General features: G+C 38.8%; 1 protein-coding gene across 1 annotated transcript; it reads left to right on the top strand.

The window, feature by feature from the left end:
• Positions 1-5,933: 5,933 nt before the first annotated feature.
• On the top strand, positions 5,934-22,171 carry tdrd3 (tudor domain containing 3). The gene is made up of 14 exons (XM_005466859.2): positions 5,934-6,140; positions 7,830-7,914; positions 9,278-9,343; positions 10,075-10,235; positions 11,414-11,555; positions 11,746-11,817; positions 13,615-13,764; positions 14,076-14,228; positions 14,795-14,972; positions 15,586-15,711; positions 16,139-17,067; positions 17,311-17,436; positions 17,610-17,749; positions 21,832-22,171. Exons 1-13 carry the CDS (start codon positions 6,103-6,105, stop codon positions 17,724-17,726), a joined length of 2,343 nt encoding a protein of 780 aa, XP_005466916.1. The 5' UTR covers positions 5,934-6,102; the 3' UTR covers positions 17,727-17,749; positions 21,832-22,171.
• Positions 22,172-26,931: the final 4,760 nt, after the last annotated feature.

The raw sequence follows: 26,931 nt of genomic DNA, 5'->3' as shown, positions 1-26,931 counted from the left end.
TCCCTTGTTTAATCCAACCAATAGCAATCACGGAACCGCAAACAGTGACTCGAGTCACAGTTTAGAGGGAGTTGATTGGCTGCCTGAAGTGTCAGTCAATCCTACTTCAGTTTTAGGGTTGTTCGTTTTATTCAGTCAGTATCTCCCGTAGGTGTGCGATAGGTTTTGTGTGTAGGTCTTACTTGCATCCAAGCGTTTCTCTCTGTATTAGATATATTAGATTTAATTTAAGTTTGCCAAGTGACAGTTTTTGTCTTATAGAAATATTAAACAGAAAGTGACAGGCGATAATGACAGGTTGTTTTAATAAAATTTCTTAATTAAATGGGTAAAAATAACTCAGTATAAATGCACACATATAAATACAATGAAAGAAAGGTCTTTAAATCAGCTTAGTACAACCGCCTTTTTTTAATTTAGTTGGCCAAACCCAGGCTTCATTTTAGTGATGTATGGTCTAGTTTAAATGACCTAATTAAAGGATTAGAAATTAGTGTATCAGGGGGACATCTCAGGTTGAGTGCTTTGGAGACAGACTTGCAGATGGTTTAGACTTGCAGAGAAGGGATACTAGATACACTGGACAAATGATGCTGAAGATGGAGCTGCGAGGCAGGAGGAAAAGACCAAAGAGAAGATTTGTGGATGTAGTAAAAGATAACATGCTGAGATTTGGTGTGACAGAGGAGGATGTTAGAGACAGGGTGGTATGCAGGCAGAGCTGATGGCGTTCCTGTGGCGAACCCTCATAGCTAAGGAAAACATTAGCAATAAAAAAAAAGTAATAATCGTCCACATTTTTCCACATCCTATGATGTAGCATTTCCAGGATCCAAGAAATTGTTTATCTATCATGGAATAAAGTTCAGTCAGAAGTTGATGATCACAGTAAACTGAGGGTGTTTTATATTGTTGCTTATTTGTCACTTTGTTTTCCACTGTAAAAGCAAGCTAAACCCACTGTTCAATTCCAAAAATCTTGTATGACGCAAAATAGCAACACGGTAACGTGATGCAACTACCAGAAACTTTTGCACGCTTCTCATGTGCTCTCCTCAAACCTACAGTTTGATCCCTGAACACATACAGTATCAGAGAGAGTTCCTCAACATGAAGCCTTAAAGCTTTTTTGTGCCCCCTGTTAGTGAAACTCATAAATTATAGAAAACATTAATAGTTCAGACTATTGACAGTAAACCGCAGGATATTAAAGATTGCTCCTGGTGGATGCCAACTGTAAACTACTGTATACTTCATGCTGTTATTCAGTAGTTATGCGTGTGGAACTCTTACCCTTGAGGACAATTGTGTTACATAACCAAATGATGGCAATAGGATAAAAAGCCACAAGTGGTATTAACCTTTCCCTCTGTCTGTGTTCCTGCCTCCAGACTGCTAGGACCATGCTCATCCTTTGCAAATCCATAGAAGTGGAGTCACATGACAATTAGACAGGCTTAACCTCCTGACTGTTGCAGTTTGATTGATGTTGTTCTCAGAGAGGATGTCTCACCCACATCAAAATCAGAAAAATAAGAACACAAAGATACAGTAAAGCCCAGCCTTTGTTTTTCAAGCATCAGTCTTCACCAACTTGAGCAGTGATTCAGTACAATTATGCTCTAATTATTATTTTGTTAGTCTGCAATCATGCAGTGTGGCGGACCAAATCCACACTCATAGGTAGATCGCATAAATCCAGAGATACACCGGCATGTGATTTGGAAGAAACATATTTGGTATGCACATTATAATTTTCAGAATTTTTTTGTTTTTTGTTTTTCCAAGGCTAAACTTGGAGTCAGACGTCACCACTGAATGAAACCTTCAGCTATGAAATTAAATTGGACCTTCTTTGAATTCAAGCTCTTGAAATCTTGTTATCTTGAAAGACCTTTATTCCTTCAATCCCTGGAGGGCTGTCTGCATGACTGCCAGCAATGTGTTAACACTCTTCATCTAGCCAAACACAGGCCTTGTGGCATTATGCCTCGCTAATCCTCTCAGACAATGAGAGATCGAGTCTTCCAAGTCGGTCAAAGAATAGCCACAGGGATATACAATCAAAAGCCCCAAATGCCAAATAATATAAATTTTGAATTTTCCTTGTACTGATAATGCAGCTGATCTGTTTAAATCATCATAACACACACAGAAAATCCAACTGAATGGGTTTGTTTTTTTGTGCTTTTTGATTGAATTACATACTTTAATAGTGTGAGCATTTCAATTCTGCACTGCATTGCTTTTTTTTGTATTTGCTTTTTTTTTAAAGGTAGAGTTCATATTAATACATGTCTAATATTGATAAACAGCTTCAAGGATTATCAGTAAAAAGGGGATTTAGGTAGAAATATATTTATATTTGTAAATGTTTAAGATATTTTCAAAAAAGAATGACAATTGACACAAATTAAATCTTGTATCAAAGTCAGAGGTTATAGGGATGCAGAGTGCTGAATACTGCCCGGTTTTGTATAGAATTTGACTAAACTTGAGAGACGAAAGCCTTGATTTTGAATTTTTATCTGTTCATAAGCCATGGGACATGGTATCGCAATGACACAGGGGCTCAGACCTAATAAGGGTAAATTTATCCTCACCATGAAGCTTTGTTAGTGGAGCAGTCCATTTCAATGTTTCGCAGTGAAAACAGCTTTAAATGTTGTTGAAACTTCTGCACGGAGAGTTGGCCGTTCTTTAACTTTTCAGTGTGCATATACTGCCATCTTGTGGTTTCAATTAGATGGCATCACTGGCCCTGGGTTTCACAGATAATCAAACCATGCAAAGTGCTGGTGGCTTCCATAAGTCTTTTTGCCATTTGTTAATTAACAAATGTTATACAGTAGTTTAAATACACAAGAAAACAAATAGATATCAGTATTCAGAAACACCCACATTTTCAATGTCTACAGAGAGCGTCACTGTGCGTGAAAGGCAAATTCTTCTTGCATAACTCCCTAAGTGACTTTGTTTATCCTGGAAATTTACAATAACTATGCATCAGTGATTTTAAGATTTTTTCCATAACATGTTTTATTTCAGAGTAGTCAGGGAAGCAACATCCAAAAAACACGTGTGTGTTTTTTCCCCTTTGCTTTGTTTACTGGACTTTTAGACAAATGAGCCCAATGAGATCATGCCTCAAATTGCTGAAAAAGAGTAGATGTTTCACCTGAGCCTTAAGCAGAAAAGGATAAAGCATTACCAGGTTAAAGGTCGAGCACCACTTAAATGATATAGAATACCCTTACTGCTCAAAGAATAAAGCTGTTCTACATTCAACACTCAACACCCAACTGATTCAGTGACTCGTTACTGCAAGTCATTGAACCGATTGGGTGAACTTAATAAAGTGGCTGTGGATCAGCCAATCACATGGCAGGCAAATGGCTTTCGCAGTCATCAGATCTCAGTCCAGTAGAGCACCATTGGGATGTGGTGGAATGGGAGATTGACACTATGGATGTGCAGCCAACGAATCTAACACAAACTAATGTAAGTAATTTATCTGTTAGGTAATTTTACAATACAGACTATTTTCTTGACATTCATATTTCTCTATAGCCTGAAGATTTTTAATGAAGGACTTACTCACATATCTTTCCTAGCTTAAAAAGTATAATAACAAGCAATAATTATTAGTAATTAAAAGCATTTTTTGATTAATGGGGTGTGCAATGATTTAGTATCAAATGTCATCTTTAAAAATATTTTTAAATGGTCTGCACTTATTTAGATAATACGTGATTTTTATTTTCAGACATAAAAATTCCAAAAACGTGTAATGCAGTACCAATTAATTTAATGTAAGAAATCTGCTGGTGATGATCCTTCCTGTTCAAAGTAATTTGCGGCCACATCGTATCTTATTTCTTACAAAATGTCATATCGGACCCACTGAGACCTTATTAATATTCCCACAAAGTACTGCTCACAGCTTGAACATCATATGAAGAGGCCACTTTTCTTCATCATGTGGTTTTACTGCATGGTTGTTTAGTGTATGGCTGAGTCTGAGTCCCTTTCATCATACCTGTAACAGCAGTAGTCGGCTGCATCCAGGAACAGCTGATGCATGCTTGCTGTGTGACTCCAGTATTACTCTGAGATTTGTATAAAAAAAAGGAGAAAGATCATTTTGTGTCAGTAAACCCAGTTGTTCCCTTATTCTGAACAACAACTGGATAAAAAAAAAAAAGTCAAAACAACATAAACAGAACTTTCTGAGACAGTGTTCAAGCCAACCCATCATTTCTGGGATGGCATTTCTGTATATTAAGGAGATATAAGCTACAGCATATTCCAATGTGCAATGTGAATTTGTTACTGATGCCAGGTCTGGCAATGGGTGGTTTTTTGTAATTTGTCATGTTAAGGTTTTAGGTGTGTAAAGTTTAGACCAAGACACTTTTAGTGGACACACTAAAAGTGGTTAAAATGGCTTCCTAGATAAGTAACATTTCTATAAAAGTATAAAAGTATAAAAGTATAGAATTAAACATTTGACTGCTCTGCAGACAAATTCTGCTGTCCGACCTGCAAAGTCTTAGTGCAAAATACTAGCTTTGGTATAGAAACAAAAGACAATAATTTGAAGTACTGTATAGAAAAAAATCATCAAAGCTCCACATGTGAAACAGCCTTATTCCACCTACACACACACATGCGCGCATACAGACACACATACACACACAGTTAACTCAGCACTGTCCAGGAACGTTGTAAGCAGCTCCACCTATTCCTTCTCCCATGGTTGTGTTCACTAACCCCAAAATTATTGGATATAAAGTCATATTTAAAATTACATTTATATCTGCATACGCTCACTGGCCACTTCATTCATTATACATTGCTCGAGTAACATGTGTACATTGTGGTAGTAAAGGGATGGACATGATAGGCAACAACACTCAGGTAGGATGTGGTGTTAGACACCCATTATGGGTGTCATAATGGGTCACTATCACCCACTGTGAGACCTTGCCCCACCCTATCATGTGACTTACTGAGATCAAATGACCTAAGATGTGAGTGGGCGTTAAGGCGTCTGAGAAGGGATCTCAAAACTGGATTATAGGTGGCAGACAGTTTGTGTCGTAAGCCACGCCCTCTGCTCAAAGATGGTCGTTCACAGTAGACATAGATGGCTTCTTTCAAACTATCTTCTCTGTCCAAAATATGAATGTCTAAAATGTTTCACCTCTACAAGAAACTTAAAGAACTCCAAATGCTTTTCTTTCCTTAGATTACTATGACCTGAATGACTAAGAACCTTCTCACAGACAAAAATCAAGACTCATCAGACCAAGCAATGTTTTTTTCTTCTTCTAGTTTTCTGGTGTTTCTTCTGTTTTGGTAACCCTGTGTAAACTGTAGCCTCAGTTTGCTGTTCTTAGCTGACAGGAGTGATGTGTTACGCAGTGAGAGGTCCTCTTCTGCATAAGTCAGTTGTAATGAGTGGTTATTTTAATTAATGTTTCAGCTTAAAGCTGTCGAGTCTTTCTCCTCTGACCTCTGGCATCAACAAAACGTATTTACCCAAAGAACTGCTGCTCACTGGTTAGTTTCTATTTTATTTAGTTGTTTTTTATATTTATTATTTTTTGCTGGTGCCAAAGTCACTTTAATATTGTGATGCTCAGTTTAAACGTCAGGAGATTATCTTAACCATCTTAACCACATTTGCATAATAACTGAAACTAGCACCACTGAAGGAACAATGGGCTGGGAGGTCAGTTCCTTGATCATTAATATGCAAATTCCCATGTCTTAGAGTCTATATTGTTTGTCATACTTCTTCTAAAAATAGTTTAAATTATCTATAAGAAACGGATGTCATTTAAACTGGATGACAAATAGATTTTGCTTTATCATATGAAAAAAAAAAATATATAAAAGCTATTTGGACCCTCGCGGCACTCCGTACTTGTACAGTGTCATTGTGTGACGTATGTACCGTAGAGTCGTTCAGTACTGATATTAGCGAGCTTTGTCTGGAGCAGAATATGAATTACAGGACGAGATAGCTGTTATTCAAGTGTACCCACTTTAAAACTTTTGGTGTCCTTATTGCTCCATCAGCAGTTTGGAAGCACAATGACCGATTTGACAGATTCCCTGACCAAAGAGGGCTGGTAGGTAGCATGTGAGCTAATTTCAAAGAGCTAGCTAGTACTACTAATACAACTACCACTACCACTACTACTACTCTTTGATGTTTTCTAACTATTTAGCGTACTTATAACTTAAAATTAAAGTACAAAGTTTACCTGAACACTTTGGATTTCTGTGTGTTTTTGCAACGTAATTAGTTGTACTGGAGGCTGGCTAGCAAACTAGCGAGATAAATGACGCTAGCTATGCAACACATAGCATGCAATTATTACAGCGTAGTGTGGCGCTGCATTTTGCATGAACAAACATAGTGATAACGTCATATGCAGGGCCAATCAAATAAATCTGAGGCTCTTATTAAAGTTAATATAGTTAAAACATGCAATGCTTTTAAAACTCCCAGCAAGAGTTTACAGCAGCTAGATATGAGTGCTAGCATTCACCCACATGCAGCTTCTAAACACTTACTGCTTCAGGTTTTGCTCTTACTTAATTGATATCTCTTCTAGAGTCTTATATGTATTTACCAGAGATGAATAATAACTGCTCTGCCCATAATGTACAGATAAACTCATTTAAAAGTGGTCCCGAGTTTGTTTACGTTTGTTGTCATGCACAGAATCTGATCAGATCAAGGACCATGTGAACGTAACTCTACATGATAAAAACAAAACAGATTTCTTCTGATGTTTCTTCCCATATATTCAGTTTAGTTTTGGGAAGGAGGTGAGTTCGTTATCTGAATCAGTTTATTGCTGTAACTAAACTGCGTGAATTGTAAAACAGTCTTGAAGCAAGCAGTTTATAAACTTCTGTGATATTGAACTATAAATTAACTGCAATAGAGTAGATGTTTAGATTGTGTGTTGTTTATATCTTACAGTAAAATTACTTTGAGCTGCTCCCTTGTCACAAGGGGTCAGCACTAACGTGATTATAGTTTACTAAACTAAAAACTAAAACTAGATGCAAAAAACCCCAATTTAGTTATGTAAAATAAAGATGTAAACAAAGACTTAAAAATTAAACTAACTGAAATCATTTGAGAACTTGAAAAATTAAAATAAATAAAAATACAGAGGAAATATTGTTAGCTTTAATATCTGTTAGTTTGGTAAAAAATCTTAGTGCAATCTCGATGATGAGGTTTTGATGAATGGTTTTATTGAGACACTGGGTGTCTACAAGTCTGTGACACAGTTGCTTTCAAAAAGTTGTTTTTAGTAGTAATACCTGTACTGATTTTCCTAAACCTTGCCTCTGACATATGCCGTCCATATAATAACAAACTTATGGAACACTGAAACTAATAAAAACAGATCTAAAGCCAAACATTTGCAGACAACACAAACTAAACTGAAACAAGAAAATGCACTATGGAAAGTAACTGAGGTGCTTGACATCACAGTAAATAAATAAATACAGCAGTACCTCCACATGCGTGTTGTAAATTTGACCAAACTAAAAAAAAAAGAAGAAGATTGAAACCAAAGACATTCCCATTTGCATTTTATTTTTAATATCAGTCTTTTTTAAGAGAAAAATGTCCGCTAAAATTCAGTTTTTATTTTTTCAGTCAAGTATTTGTCTCTGTTTTTAGATAAGTTTTAGTTGATTGTAATAACAGTGTGTTTAAACATGTTGAAATGAGACTGTCTGAAGCCTTTCCCAGCTTCACTTGTATTCTCTGCTTGTTTTTCATCTTGCAGGTACCTCAGTGATGAAGGCATAGCAGAACTGAAAGGATCCGCTGAGAAAATAACACATAGTGACATAATTCGTATTGCACTTGATGTAAGTGCAACACAAACACATATACAGAATGTTTTTACAGTGTAACACCTTGCCTTGAGTTTTAGAGTTTAAGGAAAATCACCATCATTGTACTAAAATTTGGTATTTTTTTTTAACCAGTTTGGTTAGACACTACTAGTTTTTGTTAGATACTACTAGTTTATCAAACTTAATAACAGAAATGCATAAATATCTGCCAAACAAGTGAATCTAAGTAAACTTGTTGTAGTTACTCTATGCAGAACCATTCACTCATGCTATTCTATTCATCCCTAAAAGGCACCTTTCTGAGCCAGAAATAACTCATCCTTTTCCCTCTTCGATCACTCAATGACTGCCCTCTCAAATTATATCATCAATCATCATGAAACCAGGAATCTATTCATTTTAATAGCATGGAATGAATGTGGGTATTTGAATTATCTGTTAATTATAATTGTGTATTTAAAAAAAAGAATTAAAGGCTTTTTTCATTCGATAAGCAGCTAAACAAAATGTAAATGGTTAAAGAGCAACCATAAACATTCATATAGGGTTCTTCTCCTAGAATGACAGATGCTACAGACCTGACCTGCAGTAGCGGACGAGTCGAGAACGCGCAGTCAGTGCATTTACTGCAGAAACACTGACCTTTAAGATTTAGCATGGAGTGCTGCTGAAAGGTCTCACGCTGTACTTTTAGATATTACTGCATGCCTGGTTTAATCAGCTTGTAGTAAATTTAGAGCGGTACTTGTAGGGGCTTAAAGTTATTAACATTGTCAGACTAGGCATAAAAATAAATTGGAGCCACTGATGATTTGCTAGCAAAACAGTGCATTTAATTGTATCTTAATTAGAGAGATATTTTGCTACTCTTGCTGCTTTTTTTGGTTTTACCTGGAGTGCTTTTTTTGTTCAGACATATTTTCTGCGGTTAAAAAGGGGTTGTAAAATTGGTTTGGGAGGCAGACACATTTGTAGTTTTAATGTTGATCTCTTATGGCTTGGAGGAAAAATAAAATCCTCTTTAAAAAATACAATTCTGTTAAAGATCTAGGTTAAATAAAGTGGTGATTGGATTTAAAAAGCAGTGAGCTCCAATCCTAATACTTGTATATCAAAATTACTCCATACATTGGCGCATATACTGGTTTTACTGTTGTACTGCGATAGTGCACAGGTGAACAGTTGCACTCTCTCCACCATGTGGAGTGACACTACAAAAAGTAAGATTACATCTGATTGAATAGTTAAAAATGTGTTTTGTTGTTTTTGTTTCACATGTGCATTGTTTCATTATATGAATATATGATAATATATTCATATTAGTTATATAAAAGTTATATTATTAACTTCTAATAAAGCAGCTTTTGTTTCGCAGACTGATCTTAGAACTGTTGGGCGAAAATATCTACCATCTGATATCAACAGTGGAAGAACTGAGAAGGTGAGTGGCATACATATTGCTACACCTCTATGTCAGCGCTTTATATATGAAACTCAATTACAAATGATGAGCTGCAGCCACTGTTGAAAGGAAACTGTAGAACTGCAGTTTTCATTATTGCCACTAGATGTCCCTAGCACACTAACAAATGTAGGGCAAGAAACCACTTCTTTGCCCATGAAAGTAAAATCGAGCAAATGGAGGGGGGAAAAAAACCCAAATATCAAAACATGTAATTTTATGTGCATTTACCTCCTCTTCCCTTCAGACTCCGAATATGATACACCCCATTATACCCTGGTAATGCACTCTGCCTTGTACATATAATGCATAAATTGCGCTGTATTGCACTATACACTTTTTGTATGTAGTATTGAATGTAGATAGGATTTACACATATCTTTTCCCAGGTGTAGAAATCATACTTTGTGCGAAGAGTCCTTACAAAAGCGTTCAACAACAGTGGTCGCTGTAGCTCTAAATGTAAGCCTTGAGGCTATTTTGAGGAATAAATAAACCTGTGCTGACTTAAGTATGCCACAGGGAAAGAGGTATTGTTTTTTTTTATTTTTTTTGCCTTAAAAATTGGAGTAATCCTCAATACATACTGAAAACTCCTAAAGGGTTTTTCAGTATTTCGCTGTAATCCTCCTCCGCACATGCAGATTTGCCTTTCAAGCCACCTCTTTTTTGTTTATTTATTTATTGTGATGTCTTTTGCACATGGCCAGTTGGAGGGTCCATGTGTCCTCCAGGTGCAGAAGGTGAGAAACATCTCAGCTCCTAAAGACCACGAGGAGTCCCAGGGCGCGCCGCGAATGCTGCGCCTGCAAATGACAGATGGGCACACCACCTGTGTTGGACTGGAGTTCAAACATCTGTCTAAGATCAGGTATTACAGTTTTGTTGCATTTAAAAATAACAGGCTATAGTGTAATGTAAATATCTGTGAAAGCGGTATAAATGGTTAAAAAAGTCCTAAATTTTTTTTATTTGTCTCATATTTAGAAATGGATAATGCAAAAGCTGCCTTTCTGTTAGCTGCATAGATGCAAATCGGGGGCATTCAGCTGGTTTCTCATATTTTCCAAACACATTCTGCACACATCCTGCTCCTTCACCTCCCTGTCAACATTCTCACCCCACCACATGTCTGAATTTTCCCTTTATCTGCAATTTCCTCGCCGTGGCAGCTGATCTAACAATTCTTAGCCTTAATTACATCTCCATCCAAGCTACCGTGGCCTTGGTGACTGCTGCCATGGTGACTAGCCAGTCTGTACAGGTGGAGTGGCCAGAATGTGGGCCTTGACTTCCTGATGGGAAGAGAGGAGAGAACAGAACAAATCCCCCCTTTATGAGCGGCACACACACACTGGCTAGCAACAGCGCCGGTTAGTGTTTCTTATGAAAGTGTCCGCTTTAGTGTGCGTGAGGCCATAAGTGAGAGGCAAAGAAGGATGAGCTGGATTACAGGACTGTTCAGTGTGTGAGACAGTGATGTAGTACAGAGAGATGACAATTAAGTAGCGACACTGAGGGTGAATAGTGCGTTTGTATGTGATTGAATCAAGGATGACTGCCGTCTTATTCCTGTATTTGCTGCTATCATGTGAACTTCTATCATGATAGCAGCAGAAGCATCTATCCCAGAGGTTTGGAGTGAAATCCCTAATTGTTGCTTTGGCATCCGGCATCAGTAGCTGGAAATCCCTCTAAGTCCCTGTGCTTTCCTAATGAGAGAGGCAGAGGCCTTATCAGGCCTGATGAGATAGAGGGGCTTTTAATTTACCATGAGGATGGGTGAGCAGCTGGGATTATTAATAGTCTCTCCTAGCCTTGCCACCCATCTGCTGGCAGCGCTCCATGTCATTTATAAAGTGGCATGGGTAACGGAATAGGGTGTGAGGCATGGTATATGCAGTTATAATGCGTTAAACCCACAAATATATTTAAAATTTAATAGCTTTTTAAAGAGAAATATATAGAAATAGCCTTTAATTCATACTGTGTTTCAGTCTTAATATTATGTATTCATTATTATGATTTTTTTTTTATTTTGTTTTTCAGTTTTAACACCCCACCAGGAACTAAGGTGAAGCTTCTTGGTACAGTCCAGGTTAAAAATGGTCTTTTGCTGCTTGACGATTCAAAAATCTCTGTCCTTGGAGGAGAGGTTTATCACATGGTGGAGAAGTGGGAACTACAAAGGGTGAGGGTCAATATTTTAATGACGGATCAGCCACTCTGGCTAAAAAGATAAAAGTCATATTTTAGTAATCATTTTAAATGTGTAATAAAGGCCACTGCTACTCCATCATTAGCTGTTGCTGAGGTTGTATTTATCTGAGTTTTGTATTTAAAAAAAAAAAAAAGGGGTACCTTTATCCTTCATCCTGCAGAGTCTGGCCAAACACAGCAGGAGTAACATTGGAGCAGAAGGCGGACCTCCTCCCTTCGTGCCATTTGGTCAGGTGAGGAAGAACGTTTCATAGTTCACTTAAAAAGCAAAACATCCAAAATTATATTTAAAAAAAATGTTTCTAAGAAGAACAAAAAACAGAAAGAATAACATAAAAATTGAACAAAATTAATACAGACAGGAACATTAATATGAAATGATATTTCAACAGTGATTTAATGGAAGCCAGGCAGTAGTGAATAGCAGTAACCTCATAAATGTATGCAAGGAACTAAACACAGATCTGGCGCCAAGAGTGTCCCTATCTTGGCAATGTTCTCTCTGATCTTTTGGAACAATTACGCCTTCATGAATCTTTAAAACGCTTGATCGCTGTGTGTGTAATAAAGCAGAATTAAAAATCAAACTGTCCTGTGACAGGTTATCTCCCGCCAGCAACATGAGGCGTAAATGTTGCATTTTTGTTAAAATAAAAAGCTCTAGTAATTGATGTAAAAGGGCAGCTGAGATTAAGCGTTGTGAACATGATAAGCAGATCGTCAAGGTAACCACTAATAATTAGATGCTTTATTTACTAACGTTTTTCTTTCTTTTTTTTAAAAACTATTATTACTATACACAGAATACTTAAAGTTTTAAAAAAGACTGAGTCTGAGTCTCGGCTAGGATCACAGCTTCCAAGTGAATGCATTGGTATCAGCTTGACACTTGGATTTTGGGGTTTTCATTCCAGATTTGCTCAAGCTTTGTAAAGTTTTATGACAGGGGGGCATTTGGGACTTATTTAACAGCCTCTAGATCTTCCGCGTAACTGTATTTTCTAATGCGGGGTCATTCCAGGACTTAGTGTTGAGTAAGTCTGCTTTGGGTCGCTTTAGATTGCTCTGTTCCAAGGTATTTGGCGCTGGAAAGCAAATGTGTGTGCCTGCGCTTTGCTTGGATCTATGTTCTGTCAGTGAGTCAGTTTTACTTATCCCGGTTCCTGCTACTCAGAGGCGCTCTCACAGCACGGAGCTTCTACCATCATGCTTCACAGCAGGAATGTTTTTGAAAGTGTAGTTGTGGTGTGTTTTTACCAGACATTTTCCAGTCAAAAGAATTTAGTTTACATGGCATTAGACGGTAGACTTTTTGTCTTTTTACCTCAAGCTCTGAGTTCAAAACAGTTTTACTTACATGATGATCCTAATGATATTAATGCAGATAGATTTCCTTTTGTCTGCTAGTCGTTCTCAAATCCTTTTGTTTTTGTGCCTCTTCTTTGACTTGCCTTCCTAGTCTACAAACCAGAACAGAATTTTACTGAACTTAAAAATAGTAAACTGTCCTCACTGGAAGGTGAATTATTATGTGAGCGATAACTAATAATTGCACAGGCTACTTAATTTTCACTCTAAATAAGTGCACACTCAAGACAGAAATCCAGGCCTTCAAACATAATCTTGTTACTATGACGAATATCATTTTTAATACAACCTGTTATATTAGATACCCACAAATAGTCGCAGGGTTTGATGTTTATTGAAACTAAGAGTGGCTGAACCTTGTCAAAAGTAAATGTCATTGCTCCGGTCATTTGCTGGCCCATGTGACTAAATCATCACTTGGTGCAGTCGAGGAACAGCTGCAGGAAGTGATGAGTTCCATCTCATTGGCACTGAGCCACCATCGGTAATTGTTTTGAAATTAAATACAGTTCACAGTCAAGTTTGAGAAACACCAGATGAATTCATCAGAGTTCTAGTTTGAGTCCATGAAATGTGCAAACTGTCAAGCGCACTAATTTCTGTACTTAAGAAAGCGTACACGAGTGATGATCTCTGCAGCCTTGTTCTCGCTCTCCCTGTAGAAGTGTGCAAGGAAGGATGAAGTGGATAGCCGAGAATTGGACCAGAGGAAGACCCTGCAGACGCACTCTGTGGTCAAAAGCACTGATGAGAACGATGAGTTTGAAAAGCAGCGGACTGCGGCTATTGCTGAGGTGGCCAAGACCAAAGAGGTATCCAAACCTTTATCACTTGTTAGCTTTTCAGTTGTTAATTTTCGGGACCAGTGTTTTTGCCATGCTGGCAAAATTTGCTGCTTTATCGATTGCACCTCCTGCACAAGTGACTTAATTTGGCCTCAATTTAAAAATATACGCTCTTTATCGGCATTCACCTCAACCTTAATTGCCTTTGACAGTTGTGTAACTTTTCAAATTAAAAATCATAATTGCGTTGTCATTTGCAGAGTTCTGTTTCTTTTATTGTATTTTTCTCTTTGTCCAACCCTGCAGCTCTATTGATCCTAATGTTGTTTCCTTGTCAGGGCCCCCGCACGTTTGGCGGTGGAGGAAATGCAGGCGGCAATTTATCCAATGCTGCCTCCTCCTCCCGGAGCCGAGAGCCTTACCAGCAGAGGAGACGGGAGGACCGGGCTGAAAGAACAGAAAGCAGACAAGATGGAAACTACAGAGAGCTGGTGAGAACACAAACTATAATCCAAAACCAAAAAAAAAAAAGTTGTTGAAATAATGGCTTTACCTCACATTACTGAAATCCCAATTCAATGTAACAAAGCAATTTAAAGGCTCAAACTTGCTCTGTGTTCTTCTGTGGGTTCTTTAGTCTGGATTGAAGTCTTATTTCATGGTTCAGAGATTGGGTGAGGCATCAGCTATAATATTGTGGAGATGTAAATGGATTGGAGCCCTGGTGAGGTTTTCCAATCAAGTGGCAGTCCATTTGTCTTGCTTTGTGTTGTGTCCTGCCAGTTTCTCTAGTCTGAAGGGTTTGGGTTAAAGACATTAATAGGACAGAACGTAAAATTGTAGTGTTTGACGAGGGAGTAGTGTTTGCAATTGTTTCCAACACCAACAGGCTCTCGCAGGTACAACAGAACTTAAAAGGGAGCTCCTGGGTGCTGTCACACTAAACTTCTGCTTCTGCATTTATAACCTCGTAATTGTACTTATAATCATCATATGCATGTAATCTTCCTCTATGGTTTCCATAGAACAAATATATTTCCTTTCATTTGTTGGGTAGGTTGACGAACGCGCTCTGAGGCACATCATGGAGATGGGCTTTAACAGAGAGGCTGCTCGACAGGCTCTGATGGACAATAATAACAACCTTGAAGTGGCACTGAACAGCCTACTGACTGGATCTTCTGGTAGCAGACCTGGCCCTGCGGCTGCAGAGTCTAACAAGCCACAACCCAGAGGTATACACACAAACACACACATAAACACACACAGCCCCAGATGCACCTTCTGCCCACTTTGGCCGCATAACAATTTATATGTCTACAGAGTAAGCAGAGCCAGATTGAGGTTGGAGGAGTGATGTGGAGATTCTTTAAATGCAATGAAAATCACCGGCAGCCTAGTTAAAGGTCCTTTGTGGCAGGGTTTTTTTTTTTTTGCTTGTTTTAGTTCATTTACCAGAAATTGCAGGCACACACTTTATTGCTGTTTTCACAAGCGCACCTTAAACTTTTAGATGGATATTCAGTTTTAGGTGCAGTCATTGCTTTGTGTCTGTTTCATTAGTGAAAATCAACCTGTTGTAACTTGAAACTTGCCCAGTCACACTGAATTACTTAGATTTTTTTTTCAAACCAGCTACTGGTACAGTTTACTCTAAAGCTATTTTAAATGTACCACACAAGCTGATTAAAAGTAAATTCAGTCGAGTTCTCACGTGCAGGCTAATGCAGATAAAGTCACATACTTTATGTAGATGCAGGAGACCAGAAAGTGTATACATTCAAACCGATCGATTTAATCTTTGTCAAAATAATGTTTTTTGTTTTTTTTTTCCCTGGATTTCTTCAGGCAGAGGAAAGGGAAGAGGCAGGTCCAGAAATGAAGATGATCAAGAGGGAGCAGGAGGAAGACCATCTGGACCGAGCACATTGTTTGACTTTCTGGAGTCCAAAATGGGTGTTTTCTCCATTGATGGTGGGTTATATTCCAAGCTGTGGAATAGTGTATTTTTTCCTTTTTAATCATTTTGGAAAAGAGAGAGGGAAAATGTAAGGGACATAGATGTGTGCAACTTCCAACCCAGTTCCTGTGTAGTGATGACTTATGGGAGGGCCTCTGGGAGAGCACACAATTCAAAGAAAAAGTATGGCTGATGTTTTTAGCACCTTTTGAAGCCAGTTCTTTAGGAGGAATCTACTTACTTCTAACTGAGGCTTGATTAGACTGAGACAGATGGCTGTTGTGAGTTCAGAAAAACTAAGACATGTTTCTGACAACAAGAAATCAGCACTGGACTGAAGTACCAACCAAGCACTTGTTAGTATTCCTTCCACTATTTGTCCCATTATTGTTTTGCCATACTTCTTAATAAATCTGATCTTTTCTTGTTTGCTTTTATCAGAGCCAAAGAGCCAGGCTCCACAGAGACATCACGAAAACAAAGGAAATTTCCACAACTCAGACTATCACACCAAAGACGCACCTCAGACCAAGTTCTCCTCGCATAATGATCATAGGCAACAAAGGAATGACAGACCACCTCGCTTTCACAGGGACACTGATTTTCCCAAACCTGGCCAGGAGCCTCTCTCTAATTGTACAACCCCCCAAACGTCAGGCCAAGCCCAGCAGTGGAAGGGCCAGGAGAGGTGGTCACGAGGGATGTCCGATAGATCGCAAAGTGACAAGAAAGAGATGCGTGACGAGCAGATTTTTCCTTCTTCCTTCGTGTCTGTTTCCACTCATTCAAAAGACCCTCAGCAGCAGGTGGAGTTTAGTGGATCTTACAACCAACGGTCCAGAAATGGAGATGGTGGTGGGAATATGTCAGCGCCGTCTCATAGAAGAGGGGCACCCACATCGAAATTGAGCAATTCAGCAGGAAGTGAAGCGAACGGAAAAGGAAATAAACGTGTAGACAGAAATGAAGACTTCAACAACAGCAGGAGGAAGGGGAAGATGGAGAGGGCAAACTCGGATCACCCTGAGCGACAAAGGGATAGTGGGCCAGCAAACTTTAACTCAAAGGGAGGAGGCTCCGAAGTGGGGTCATCACAAAGTTCTTATATACCAACAGGAGATCCTTCTCATTTCCAAAACGGCGTTATAGAACACAAAAGAACTGGGCCGATCAAACCACAAACCTCGTCTTTTCCACCCAACAGGGAGCCGCCGCCCCCAAAGAAAAACACTGCTAATAACCCGGGGTCTAAAAGAAGGGGAGGTCAAGGCAAAGGACAAGGTCCTCGAGGATCAGAAAGGGGTCATATTTCTGAACAAATGTGGAAACCTGGAGATGAGTGCCTGGCACTTTACTGGGAAGACAGCAAGGTACGTCATCCCTAGATGTATGACACAGCAATAGTTGATGATTGTTGAAAATTGCTATGTTTAAGGTGTTTTCCTTTTCTTTGGCTGAGCGCTGGTTTGACAGTTAAAGTTATTTAAAATTCTAAAAATTAATCTGCCGGATTCGTTTTGGCAGTATTGACAGTGCCTTTGATTTGTTTTTCAAAGGTTTGTATTTGAGAGTAATGAGATTTCTTTTTTTTCTGTCTGGTTGTGCGTGTGAAGTTCTACCATGCCAGAATAGATGCCGTTCATCCGTCTGGCTCCACGGCTGTGGTTGTATTTAGCGATTATGGAAATTGTGAAGAGGTCCTCCTGAATAACATCAAACCTCTTGATGCTGATGTCATGGTAAGAAAAAAGGAAAACATCCATCAAACTCAGAACTTGTTGGTTCATAGTAAATGAAAGCTTCTAATTAAACTGCGATCAAGTGAGGTGAGGAAAGGTGATAAAATATGAATGAGTTCTAGGTGGATTACTCACAGTAACACATCACAACTATATCAAATGTACAATGGCAGGAGGAAGATGATGGTTACTATGACAGTTCACTAGAGTTTCGCCGCGGGGGAGATGGCCAGCCTAGACGCACGCGACCCACGCAGCAGTACTACCAGCCGCCCAGGGCACGAGATTGATGTTTCTGCATTTACACGAGCAGGTAAATAAATATGGAACGCCAGGACTGCCATAATGAATTACTTAAATACACCATTAAATAATTAATTAAATGTGGCAATAATTAATTAAAATGGGAATTAATTAATTAAATACATAGTTATGACACATGTAATTAATTAATTATTGACACATTTAATTAATTATTTATGTATTTCACATTTTAATTAATTATTGACACATTTAATTAATTAATTATTGACACATTTAATTAATTATTTGTGTATTTCACATTTTAATTAATTATTGACACATTTAATTAATTATTTCATGATATATTTATTTATTTCATTTTGGCAGTCCTGGCGCCTGGCTCTCACCATGAAATAATTTTATCTGTCAGCCTCACCCATCAAACTCAGGGGGTGGGGTTAACGCTGATCGACTCAAAACCATTGCTTTGGCCTGGTGGCCATTGTTTTTAGCCCACAACAACCGGCAGAACTGAACTTTGAAAAACCCTGTTTGTGTGTCACCAAAAACAGTTTTAATATTTTTTTAGCCGAGAATGTAGTGGTTTAATCTTCATATGTCTGGTCGGTTTGTCAAGATACAGCCTCTTTGCAAAAGTGCTTCGATGATTTCGGAGATGTCTGGCCAGTCTCACGGCAAAGCGTGGGATAGACCCGCTCGCCTCGCAAGCAATCGAGCTGTTATTACCGCCGACAAAGCGCAGGCCCCGGTACACAGCTGTAATAACCCCCGCTGACACTGACTTATTTTACTGAGGTTATATTTATCGGGGTGTTATTTCCTGATGTTCGTATGTGTCCTACGTGTTTCAGTCGCCAATTCTGAATTATAACTAACATTAAAAACATGTTTAAGGAGGAGGGAGAGCAAATAAATTCGATTAACAGCTGATCTTTGGGTTTCTGTTCAGTAATCAGCGTGACCTGCGTATAAACGCAGAAGAGAGATAACGTTGGTGTTTCCGTCATGTAGTAGCTGCTGGCTTTAACTGTACAAAGGTGGTTCGACACTATGAAACACATACAGACTTCATGATGTTGGGCTAATATTTTTATTGTGAATATTAATCATGAGGGTAAACGGACCTGTACACCACGGAGCAAGATCAGCATCTCCATGACATCTTCAGATCTCTGAGTTAACACAGAGTTTCCCAGCTGACTATCTAACTGTCATCTACGAATATGTCACGGGTCATATCAATATGATTTTACAGAAAAGCATCCTTAATACTGCCAACTATTCCAGAGACGTGAAAATCTACAGCATAAAGAACACAAAAATATAGCAGTCTAACGAAACACTGTAACAGAGATGAACCGTCAGTTTGTCGCAGATCAAAGTGGAATGAAAGTGATTGGTTGAACAGTTCGTGATCTGTGTTATCTGCATTTTCATCAGCGTAAGAGACTCAGCAGCAGATTAGACTAACAGTTATACATTTAATAAATTACCAAATGAATCCACGATCGAACCTGTTCCGACAGTTTGAGTTTGTATTCCCTCAGCTGCAGACTCGCTGCTGTTTAAATGTTTGACAGGAAGATTAGATATAAAGCAAACGTCAAACATAGACTCAGTCTGCGGTCACATTTGATATGAGGCCAGCACGGATATTGGCTGTGTCCTGTTTTAAGATCATACATGTAAAATTGTTGTCTGACCTCCGTCGATCCAGCCGCTCAGAGTCCGTGGTTACCATGGTTACTGCATAAGCAGCTATAATGTAAACATTACGCAGCATGGGTGTTTATGTTTTTCATTGCAAAAGAACTGTCTGAATGGTTAACTGACATTAACTTGGATAAATTATAGTTAAGGAGTATCACAGATAACGCCCATGTGAGCTGCTGAAATAAGTAGGCTATTACTGAAATATACGTGCTATATCATAAACTACAATATAAATAGGGAGGTCCTATTAACATGTTTAGTTTTAAAGGACACCTTCCTGCCTTTAGTCTCATTCATGAGCAGTATTAGTTTTCTTCTAACATCCAGAAGTCTGCACGATGTGTTTCATAGTTTGTAACAAACCTTTTACAGTTAAACATAACATGACCGAAAAAGAAAAGAGAGAGAGAGAGAGAGAGAGAGAGAGAGAGAAATCACACAAATTATATGTTAAGCTCATTTATTTTTAGTTAAGTAAACTCTAAAAATTCTAACATAGCTGGTGCTTAGAATACAGTTAAATAACTATTAAAAACAGATGATATAATATTTCTGTCCAGGTTGCAGTCTTCATGATGAACACGCTGTTGCAAACTCTGCTCCTCTCGGTGGAAATGCGCCTTCTCTTTCCTCTTTGTATAAAAACATTTTAAAAGTCAGTTTAATCTCAAAATTCACTGTTAAATCCGAAACACACCAGATAAAGAAAAGCGAATAGTTCAGTCTAACACATGTGCCAGTGAACCATTAAACGTCTGTAAAACTATGCAGTTATGAAACGTAACTTTAACCTCAGCCAAACCGATTTGCTCAGTTGTAAATAAAACAGCGAAGTAAACGTGACCCGACAGACAAAACCTGAGTGAATTAAGTCCAGCGTTTAACCACTGAGAGCTAAAACTCAGGTGAGGTTTCAAAGCTGTGTGCAGGTAATTGGACATCAGCTGCCGATAAAGTGGCTTCGCCTACAAAGTGCTCTGTAAGAAAACAAGCTCCAGCAGCTCTGCGCTCGGGAAAAATACTATATTTACTTATGTTGTGCAGAAAAATGCGCTGACATTGCGTTATATCGAGCACCGGCTGCCCAGTTAAACTGTGACTATCACCAGGTAACGTGGGCGTGTTTCTTGAATTAGCAGCAGGTGTTAAACAGCTGACAGGTGAGGAGGAGGATGCATGCAGGTAAACTGAGGGCCTGCTGAGCTGATCGCTGGTGTCGTGAGAAACATGTCAGCTCGTTCTTTATGTTACAGAAGCACAGAGACACAAGACCAGGCGGAAAGAGACGATCGTTCGGTGAAAATGAGAATCTGCGAATGCAACATGTGGAACGCGGAGAGTGGAATATGTAAACAAACCGGTTGACGTAACCCCCCTCGGTGCACTCTGCATGCTGACTGTTAGCAGAGCTACTGAAATCTCTGAAAACATCTGAGCACTTTTGCAAACATGTTCTATGTTGACAACCTGACCAGACATGAAGATTACGGCGCGACATTCGCGGCTAAAACACTGTTAAAAGTGTAGTTGGTGACAGAAAAACGGGGTATTTTAAAACTACACCACCACCATTGCTGCCTGTGATTTGAAACGCATTCTGGGATACCTGGCTGCCTCAAGTCTACAGAAGCGATCGATTATCTAGGATCGACCTGTTTTGACTTACATTGCACGGCAACCAATCAAATGTTAGAGAAGCTGCATGGGCAGCGTTAACCCCGCCCCGTGAGTTTGATGGGTGAGTCTGACAGATAAAATTAATTCATGATGAGAGCCAGGCGCCAGGACTGCCAAAATGAAATAAATAAATATATCATGAAATAATTAATTAAATGTGTCAATAATTAATTAAAATGTGAAATACATAAATAATTAATTAAATGTGTCAATAATTAATTAATTAAATGTGTCAATAATTAATTAAAATATGAAATACATAAATAATTAATTAAATGTGTCAATAATTAATTAATTACATGTGTCATAACTATTTATTTAATTAATTAATTCCCATTTTAATTAATTATTGCCACATTTAATTAATTATTTAATGGTGTATTTAAGTAATTCATTATGGCAGTCCTGGCGTTCCATAAATAAATGAGCAAGCATGTATTTTTTTTTCACTGGTGTTTAAGCATAAACCATGAATGTGTTTTATATAAAAGAAATGAGAATTTCCCATCCGTTTCTTTTATTTGTGGTGGTGGGAATCTTGAACTTTGTAATGGATATGGGAAATTCAAGACTTCTGTTTCAGTCACAGCTGTAAAACATCTGTTTATTTTGAAGTTGACCAAAAAAGATGTGTTCATGAGTTATTTTGTGAGATTCTCCAAATACAATAACGTTTGTTATATCACATAATCTATTAACCAAACAAATTATAACTTTGTTTTCTTTTCCTTCATCCATCAGTGTGCGTGTCCCTCATCCTTCCACGTTCTGCAACAATCCAGAGTGCTTCCTGAATTTTTAAGTGTCCCGATGGGCTTGGGCATACAGGACTTTTAAAAGGGCTCGCACATCATGCAAAAATAAAATTAAAAAACACAAAACAAAAAAAATCAACTGACATGAGCTCCTGTTTATTTTGTCAAGGACATATCTACTGTACATGTTGTGAAGATTTGTTAAATGGCTGCTTCAGAATAAACAGTTATTATTAGTATGTAGCAGATCTGTTTTAATGCGTTTTGCTTTTAATTATTCAATTTTAATGATGAATGAATAAACTAATGCAGAGTTGGAAAGTAAACTTCTCCGGGGTCCTTGGATTCATTTTTACTCCGTCAATTAATTTTAGCTGAGCTTCTAAGTTAACTTGAGTTTGGGCTATTTGATGACTTGGTAATTTTTTTCAAACCTACCCTAGCAAATTTGCAAGTTGTTGTCTTACAGCTTACCTTGCCTCTGACATTTTCTCCTCTGCGAGTCCAGAGCAAGCAGCTCAGGCTAATTTGTTGTGTTCTGTGAAGCAAATCCAAATGGTAAGACAATCTCTCCCTGCTGTAATAGAGATGGTCACACTGCAGAGATATCATTTTGCACATTACAAAAGGGGACTGTACCTAGCTCTTCAAGCACCGCGCACACTCTGCTGGCTGTTTATGGACTCGAGCAGTGTGGGAGACACGTTTTGCACATGAAGAAATAATCTCCACCTTCTGCTCCAGTTTCACTCATACCAGCAGTGGGGGATAAATGGACAATTCACCAGGGTTCAGCAGAAAGGTCACAGTGTTATTCTGTATCACTAGTCCAAAGGGTTTGCTTTATTTTCCAACTGAGGCGCCAGGCAAGCATAGATGAATAATTAACAGCTGGTAATATGGAAACCTATCCACCAGGGAGGAACTGAAAGTGAAGCTCTTGACAATGTTCTAGGGGACCGACTATGACACGGTGCCCAAATGAGAGGGGATTGATTTTCAATCAGATAAACGTATATTTTGGTAGAAGAATTAAGGCCGTTTCATACCGAGTATATTTTTCTTGGCCCTGCAGGGAAATCATGTATAATGCAGCAGTTCTTGGGTTTAAGCTGTTGTCAGTTATTAATTTCAATAAATGCATGGTTATTATGTGTGCAGGTCTTGATGCTGTAGATTATTAATCATTTTCTGGAAAGGAAAACCCTGTAGCTATTAGATCACTAATGAGCATTTGCTGTACATTGCCTTTGGTGAAGTAGGCAATGTATAAGCACAGTTTTCAAGGTGTGAGTGGAGGCTCGGTATATGAATGGTAATATTTATGAAGCCACGAGAAATGCTGAGTGGGTGATCCAGCATAAACGTTAGTGTGACATGCCCTTTTGTTCCATATACAGTTAGAAAAAAAAAGACTGAAAGCTGGTGAGATGGCCTGGATTACATCTTGTTTTTTCATGTTTATGTAACTACACAGTCCATGTAATCTTGTTGGTGCTGTGATTAGAGTAAATCTAAAGCTTCAGATGCCGCGCATGTTTTTCTGTGACAGACTGGTTGGATATGATCTCAATTATTCAGCATCCTACAAAACAATCTTGCATCATAACTGTATCTTACATGGAAGCGTTTACAGTGGGAGTAAAATGTGTTGGAGAAGTAGTAGCACTAGTAGTAGTGTTTGTGCTTGATCCTGTTTTTGCACAGTCAGCTTAGTTAATTGCATTTCCTTTTACACTGGATCAGGAGACGGTGGCCTTATTATTGGCTAGTTAGCGCTGCTGCTTCACAGCAAAATATCTGTGTTACCAGGCAACAGTAATATTACCTGTGGGTGTGAATCTCCACACAGTTTAGCCATGTGACCATTTTCTTACAAATGCTAGCATGATAATGCTGCATCGCTGGTATTACAGTGTTTACCACGCTAACTAGAAAGACTGACTGACATCTGCAGAGCTATGTGGCGAGTGGTTTTATCATACATGTATATAAGTATTGTTTGTGACACACTGATACAAAATGTACACCGTATACAAGACTGGTCGTTTCTGCGTTGTCTTTACCAGGCCTCTCTCAAACTGCAACCTGATAACCTTTAGCAACAGAAGGAATACTTTTCGCTCCTTGAGAGGTATCAAACCTCTTTCCCACATTAACATCCCCATTGCTTTGCCCCTTTCATTTCCCACCTGCCTCCCTCCTCCTCCTCCTACCCTCATTCACAGCTGTTGGCCATTATCTTCTTGCCTACCTGACCCCCTCCACCCTCCATCTTTTCACCATTGTACCTTTGTGGCAGTGACATTTGAACCTAGCGATCCTGTTAAATGCGGCCTTTCTTACATAATTTCTACATCGGCCCCAACAAACCAATCCATTCTCTTCTTGTGGAACAGTGGGGGGTGTAACCTCCTTCCTAGGAGGTTACATGAAAGTGACTCAGAAGAGAGCAAGTTTCCTTTCTAGCATGTTTGATAGGTCAACTGGTTTAACAGAAGGAACTCGTTTTTTATTGGGTGTAGCATGCAGTTGTTAATCCAGTGAAATTATCATTAGGATATTATTCAAAGACTACCATCCAATTTCTTCCACTTATCCAATTTTGGGTTTTGGCAGGTTACTGGAACCTATCACAGCTATCATAGGCTGAGAGGCAGCGTGCAAAAGCCCCAGACTGGATTCAAACCCAGGATCTTTTTGCTATGAGGCAACAGTGCTAATGGCAGCAACTTGAATTGCTTATTTTTTAACCAAGGACAGAAATGGAAGAAATATAAAATCAATCGCCTTCGGTCTGGAGCTTCATTCAAAATCTTGCCTCATTGATCATGAGAAAGGTGATGGATTGGTCCAAAGCTACACTGGAGGAGCTTGTTAATGGTCTGAAGGCAGTTGGGACCACAGTCACCAAGAACACCACTGGTATCCTACTACACCATAACTGACTGAAATTTTGCAGTGGATGTAAGGTCCCACACTTAAGAAGGCACATGCACAGACCCGTCTTAAGTGTGTCAGTGCAAATCTGAATGAGGCAGAGAAGGCTGAAAGTGTTGTGGTCAGATGAAACTGAAATCCAGCTGTTTGGAATCAACCTGACCCTTTGGAGGCAGAGAATTAGTGAGTTTTAGCCAAAGAACACCATCCCCACAAGCACAGAGGTGGAGACATGAGGTATTGTGGCAGTTTTTCTGCTAAGTGAACATCACAACTTCACCACATTGAGGGGCCAAAGTACAGGGCCATGTACCATAAAATCTTGAATGAGACCCTTCATCCCTCTGCCAGAACACTGAAGATGGGTCTTGGGTCTTCCTGCATGGCAATGTCACAAAACATACTGCAAATCAATTTATAACGTCTATAATGTTTTTCTGGATTTTTGGTTGATATTCTGTCTCTCATCTGTAAACTGAAAATACCATAAAAAACAGATTTCTTGCATCTTCGTTGTAAGTGAACAAACATTATTAACACTTGATAGTGAACAAGTTTAAATGCCCATGGTGAGTTCACATATTCACTTGTTCATGGGTCATTCTCTTTTTCTTACTTGTGGACGGCTTGGGTTTGTCATTTGCATGTGAATCAAAGTATATAAAGCCAAACCACCATCTGGCAGATGTCTACACCACTAACATTCAAAACAAGTGCCTTCTTGTTTATGCTGTGCTGGAGTCTCTCGGAAAATGTGATTTGTTTCGCAAAGCACTTACCATGTCTGTGACATTATAACAGCCATAGTGCTGGACAGGATGCAGAGTGCCACCGTCACTTCCAGCCTTTGCATATGATCTACCACTTTGCTGCTGAACAGATGCAAGTGGTATGTCTGATTTGAATTAGGTGTTAGTGTTTGTGTTTTACTTTGTGTTTAGGTTTTAGGCATGACTTAGTGATTTACAGCTCCTATCATTTTTTGTTTAGAAGAAAGCAGTTAGTTAGAAACATGATCTATGCAGGTTAAAAATGGGACAGCTGACCTCTAAACACTTTGAATTGTTTTAATGGATGGATGGTGACTGCATGTGCAACCTGTGATGTCCACGCAGCATCATAACCTTTCACATTTAACACTTTCGGCATGTAGAACGCTCTACAATCACCCGAGAAATGTTGCTGCTGAAAAAAATGCACTGCCAGAACACCAACTGATGATGAAGTGGAGTTGTGGAAAGTAGCCTCATAAACTCAAGCTTTCTGCAGAAAATCTCATCTTTTCCATTTATTGTGGCTATTTCCCTGCACAACTTCTGTGCCATCTGGGAATCCCTATGCTGCTGCATTGATGGATTGTAGTGATGCCTCTGGAGACTCACAGACTTGTGCCTCCAGCTCATTTGTTGTGCCAGCAGCACTGCACACACCAGGTTACAAAAATTGGGAGGGCTGCAGCCAGCTGAAACACTACCAAGCATCTCATGTGCCAGCAGTAATGATGTCACTTTTGGAGTGTGCTGCTGTTCACAAGCACGACAATGGCAGTGGTATAAATTAAGTATTATAGTTCAGACAAAGAGTCATTGAATTTGAAGCCGACAAATTCAAGGAGAAACCAATATAAACAGACATGAGTTAATAAGCCCCGGCCTGTACTAAGATAAAAATTTAATGAGTATCTAAATTTTAAACTCTGTTTAAAAAGCCAAACCCATGCCTATTTTTTGTTTGGTGGTTAGCCACTGCAACCACCTTCGCCATTCTTCTCTCCTCCTACATCTGGGTTCCTCTCTGAACGCCCTGTTCTGATTTTTTTTAATGGTATTGTGAAAAAGTCTTGATTCACCTCTCGTTTCTTTAGATTTTCCTAAACTTCCCTGTAAAGTGGACTTGCAGTAGTGCTTGAAGCTTTTCGGAAGTCTTTTTCCAAGTTTTTCTTTGGACATTAGCTGCTTTTTTAAACACTCATTTTCAGTCCAGTCCATTTGCCTAAACTTTTTTGTTGTTGTATATTAAGCCACTTAACATTCACCTCTGATTCATTCAAGCATAACAAAGACACCTAACTCAAGAGATGGATCAACGTTGTAACTATACATGACAGGCAGCTTAGCAAACAACCAACCTGAAATTGTATCTTTAG

The sequence above is a fragment of the Oreochromis niloticus genome, linkage group LG1 (genome assembly GCF_001858045.2).
Source record: "Oreochromis niloticus isolate F11D_XX linkage group LG1, O_niloticus_UMD_NMBU, whole genome shotgun sequence".
NCBI classification, from domain to species: domain Eukaryota; kingdom Metazoa; phylum Chordata; class Actinopteri; order Cichliformes; family Cichlidae; genus Oreochromis; species Oreochromis niloticus.
The sequence above is the reverse complement of the archived record's forward strand: the minus strand, read 5'-3'. Positions and strand labels throughout refer to the sequence as shown.

Bases quoted from the DNA above. Each gene is read 5' to 3' on its own strand.
- tdrd3 (XM_005466859.2), top strand. From the start codon at position 6,103: ATGACCGATTTGACAGATTCCCTGACCAAAGAGGGCTG. The intron at 11,556-11,745 runs GTGAGGGTCAAT...TTCATCCTGCAG, and splicing joins AGAAGTGGGAACTACAAAGG to AGTCTGGCCAAACACAGCAG. The intron at 11,818-13,614 runs GTGAGGAAGAAC...CTCTCCCTGTAG, and splicing joins CCTTCGTGCCATTTGGTCAG to AAGTGTGCAAGGAAGGATGA.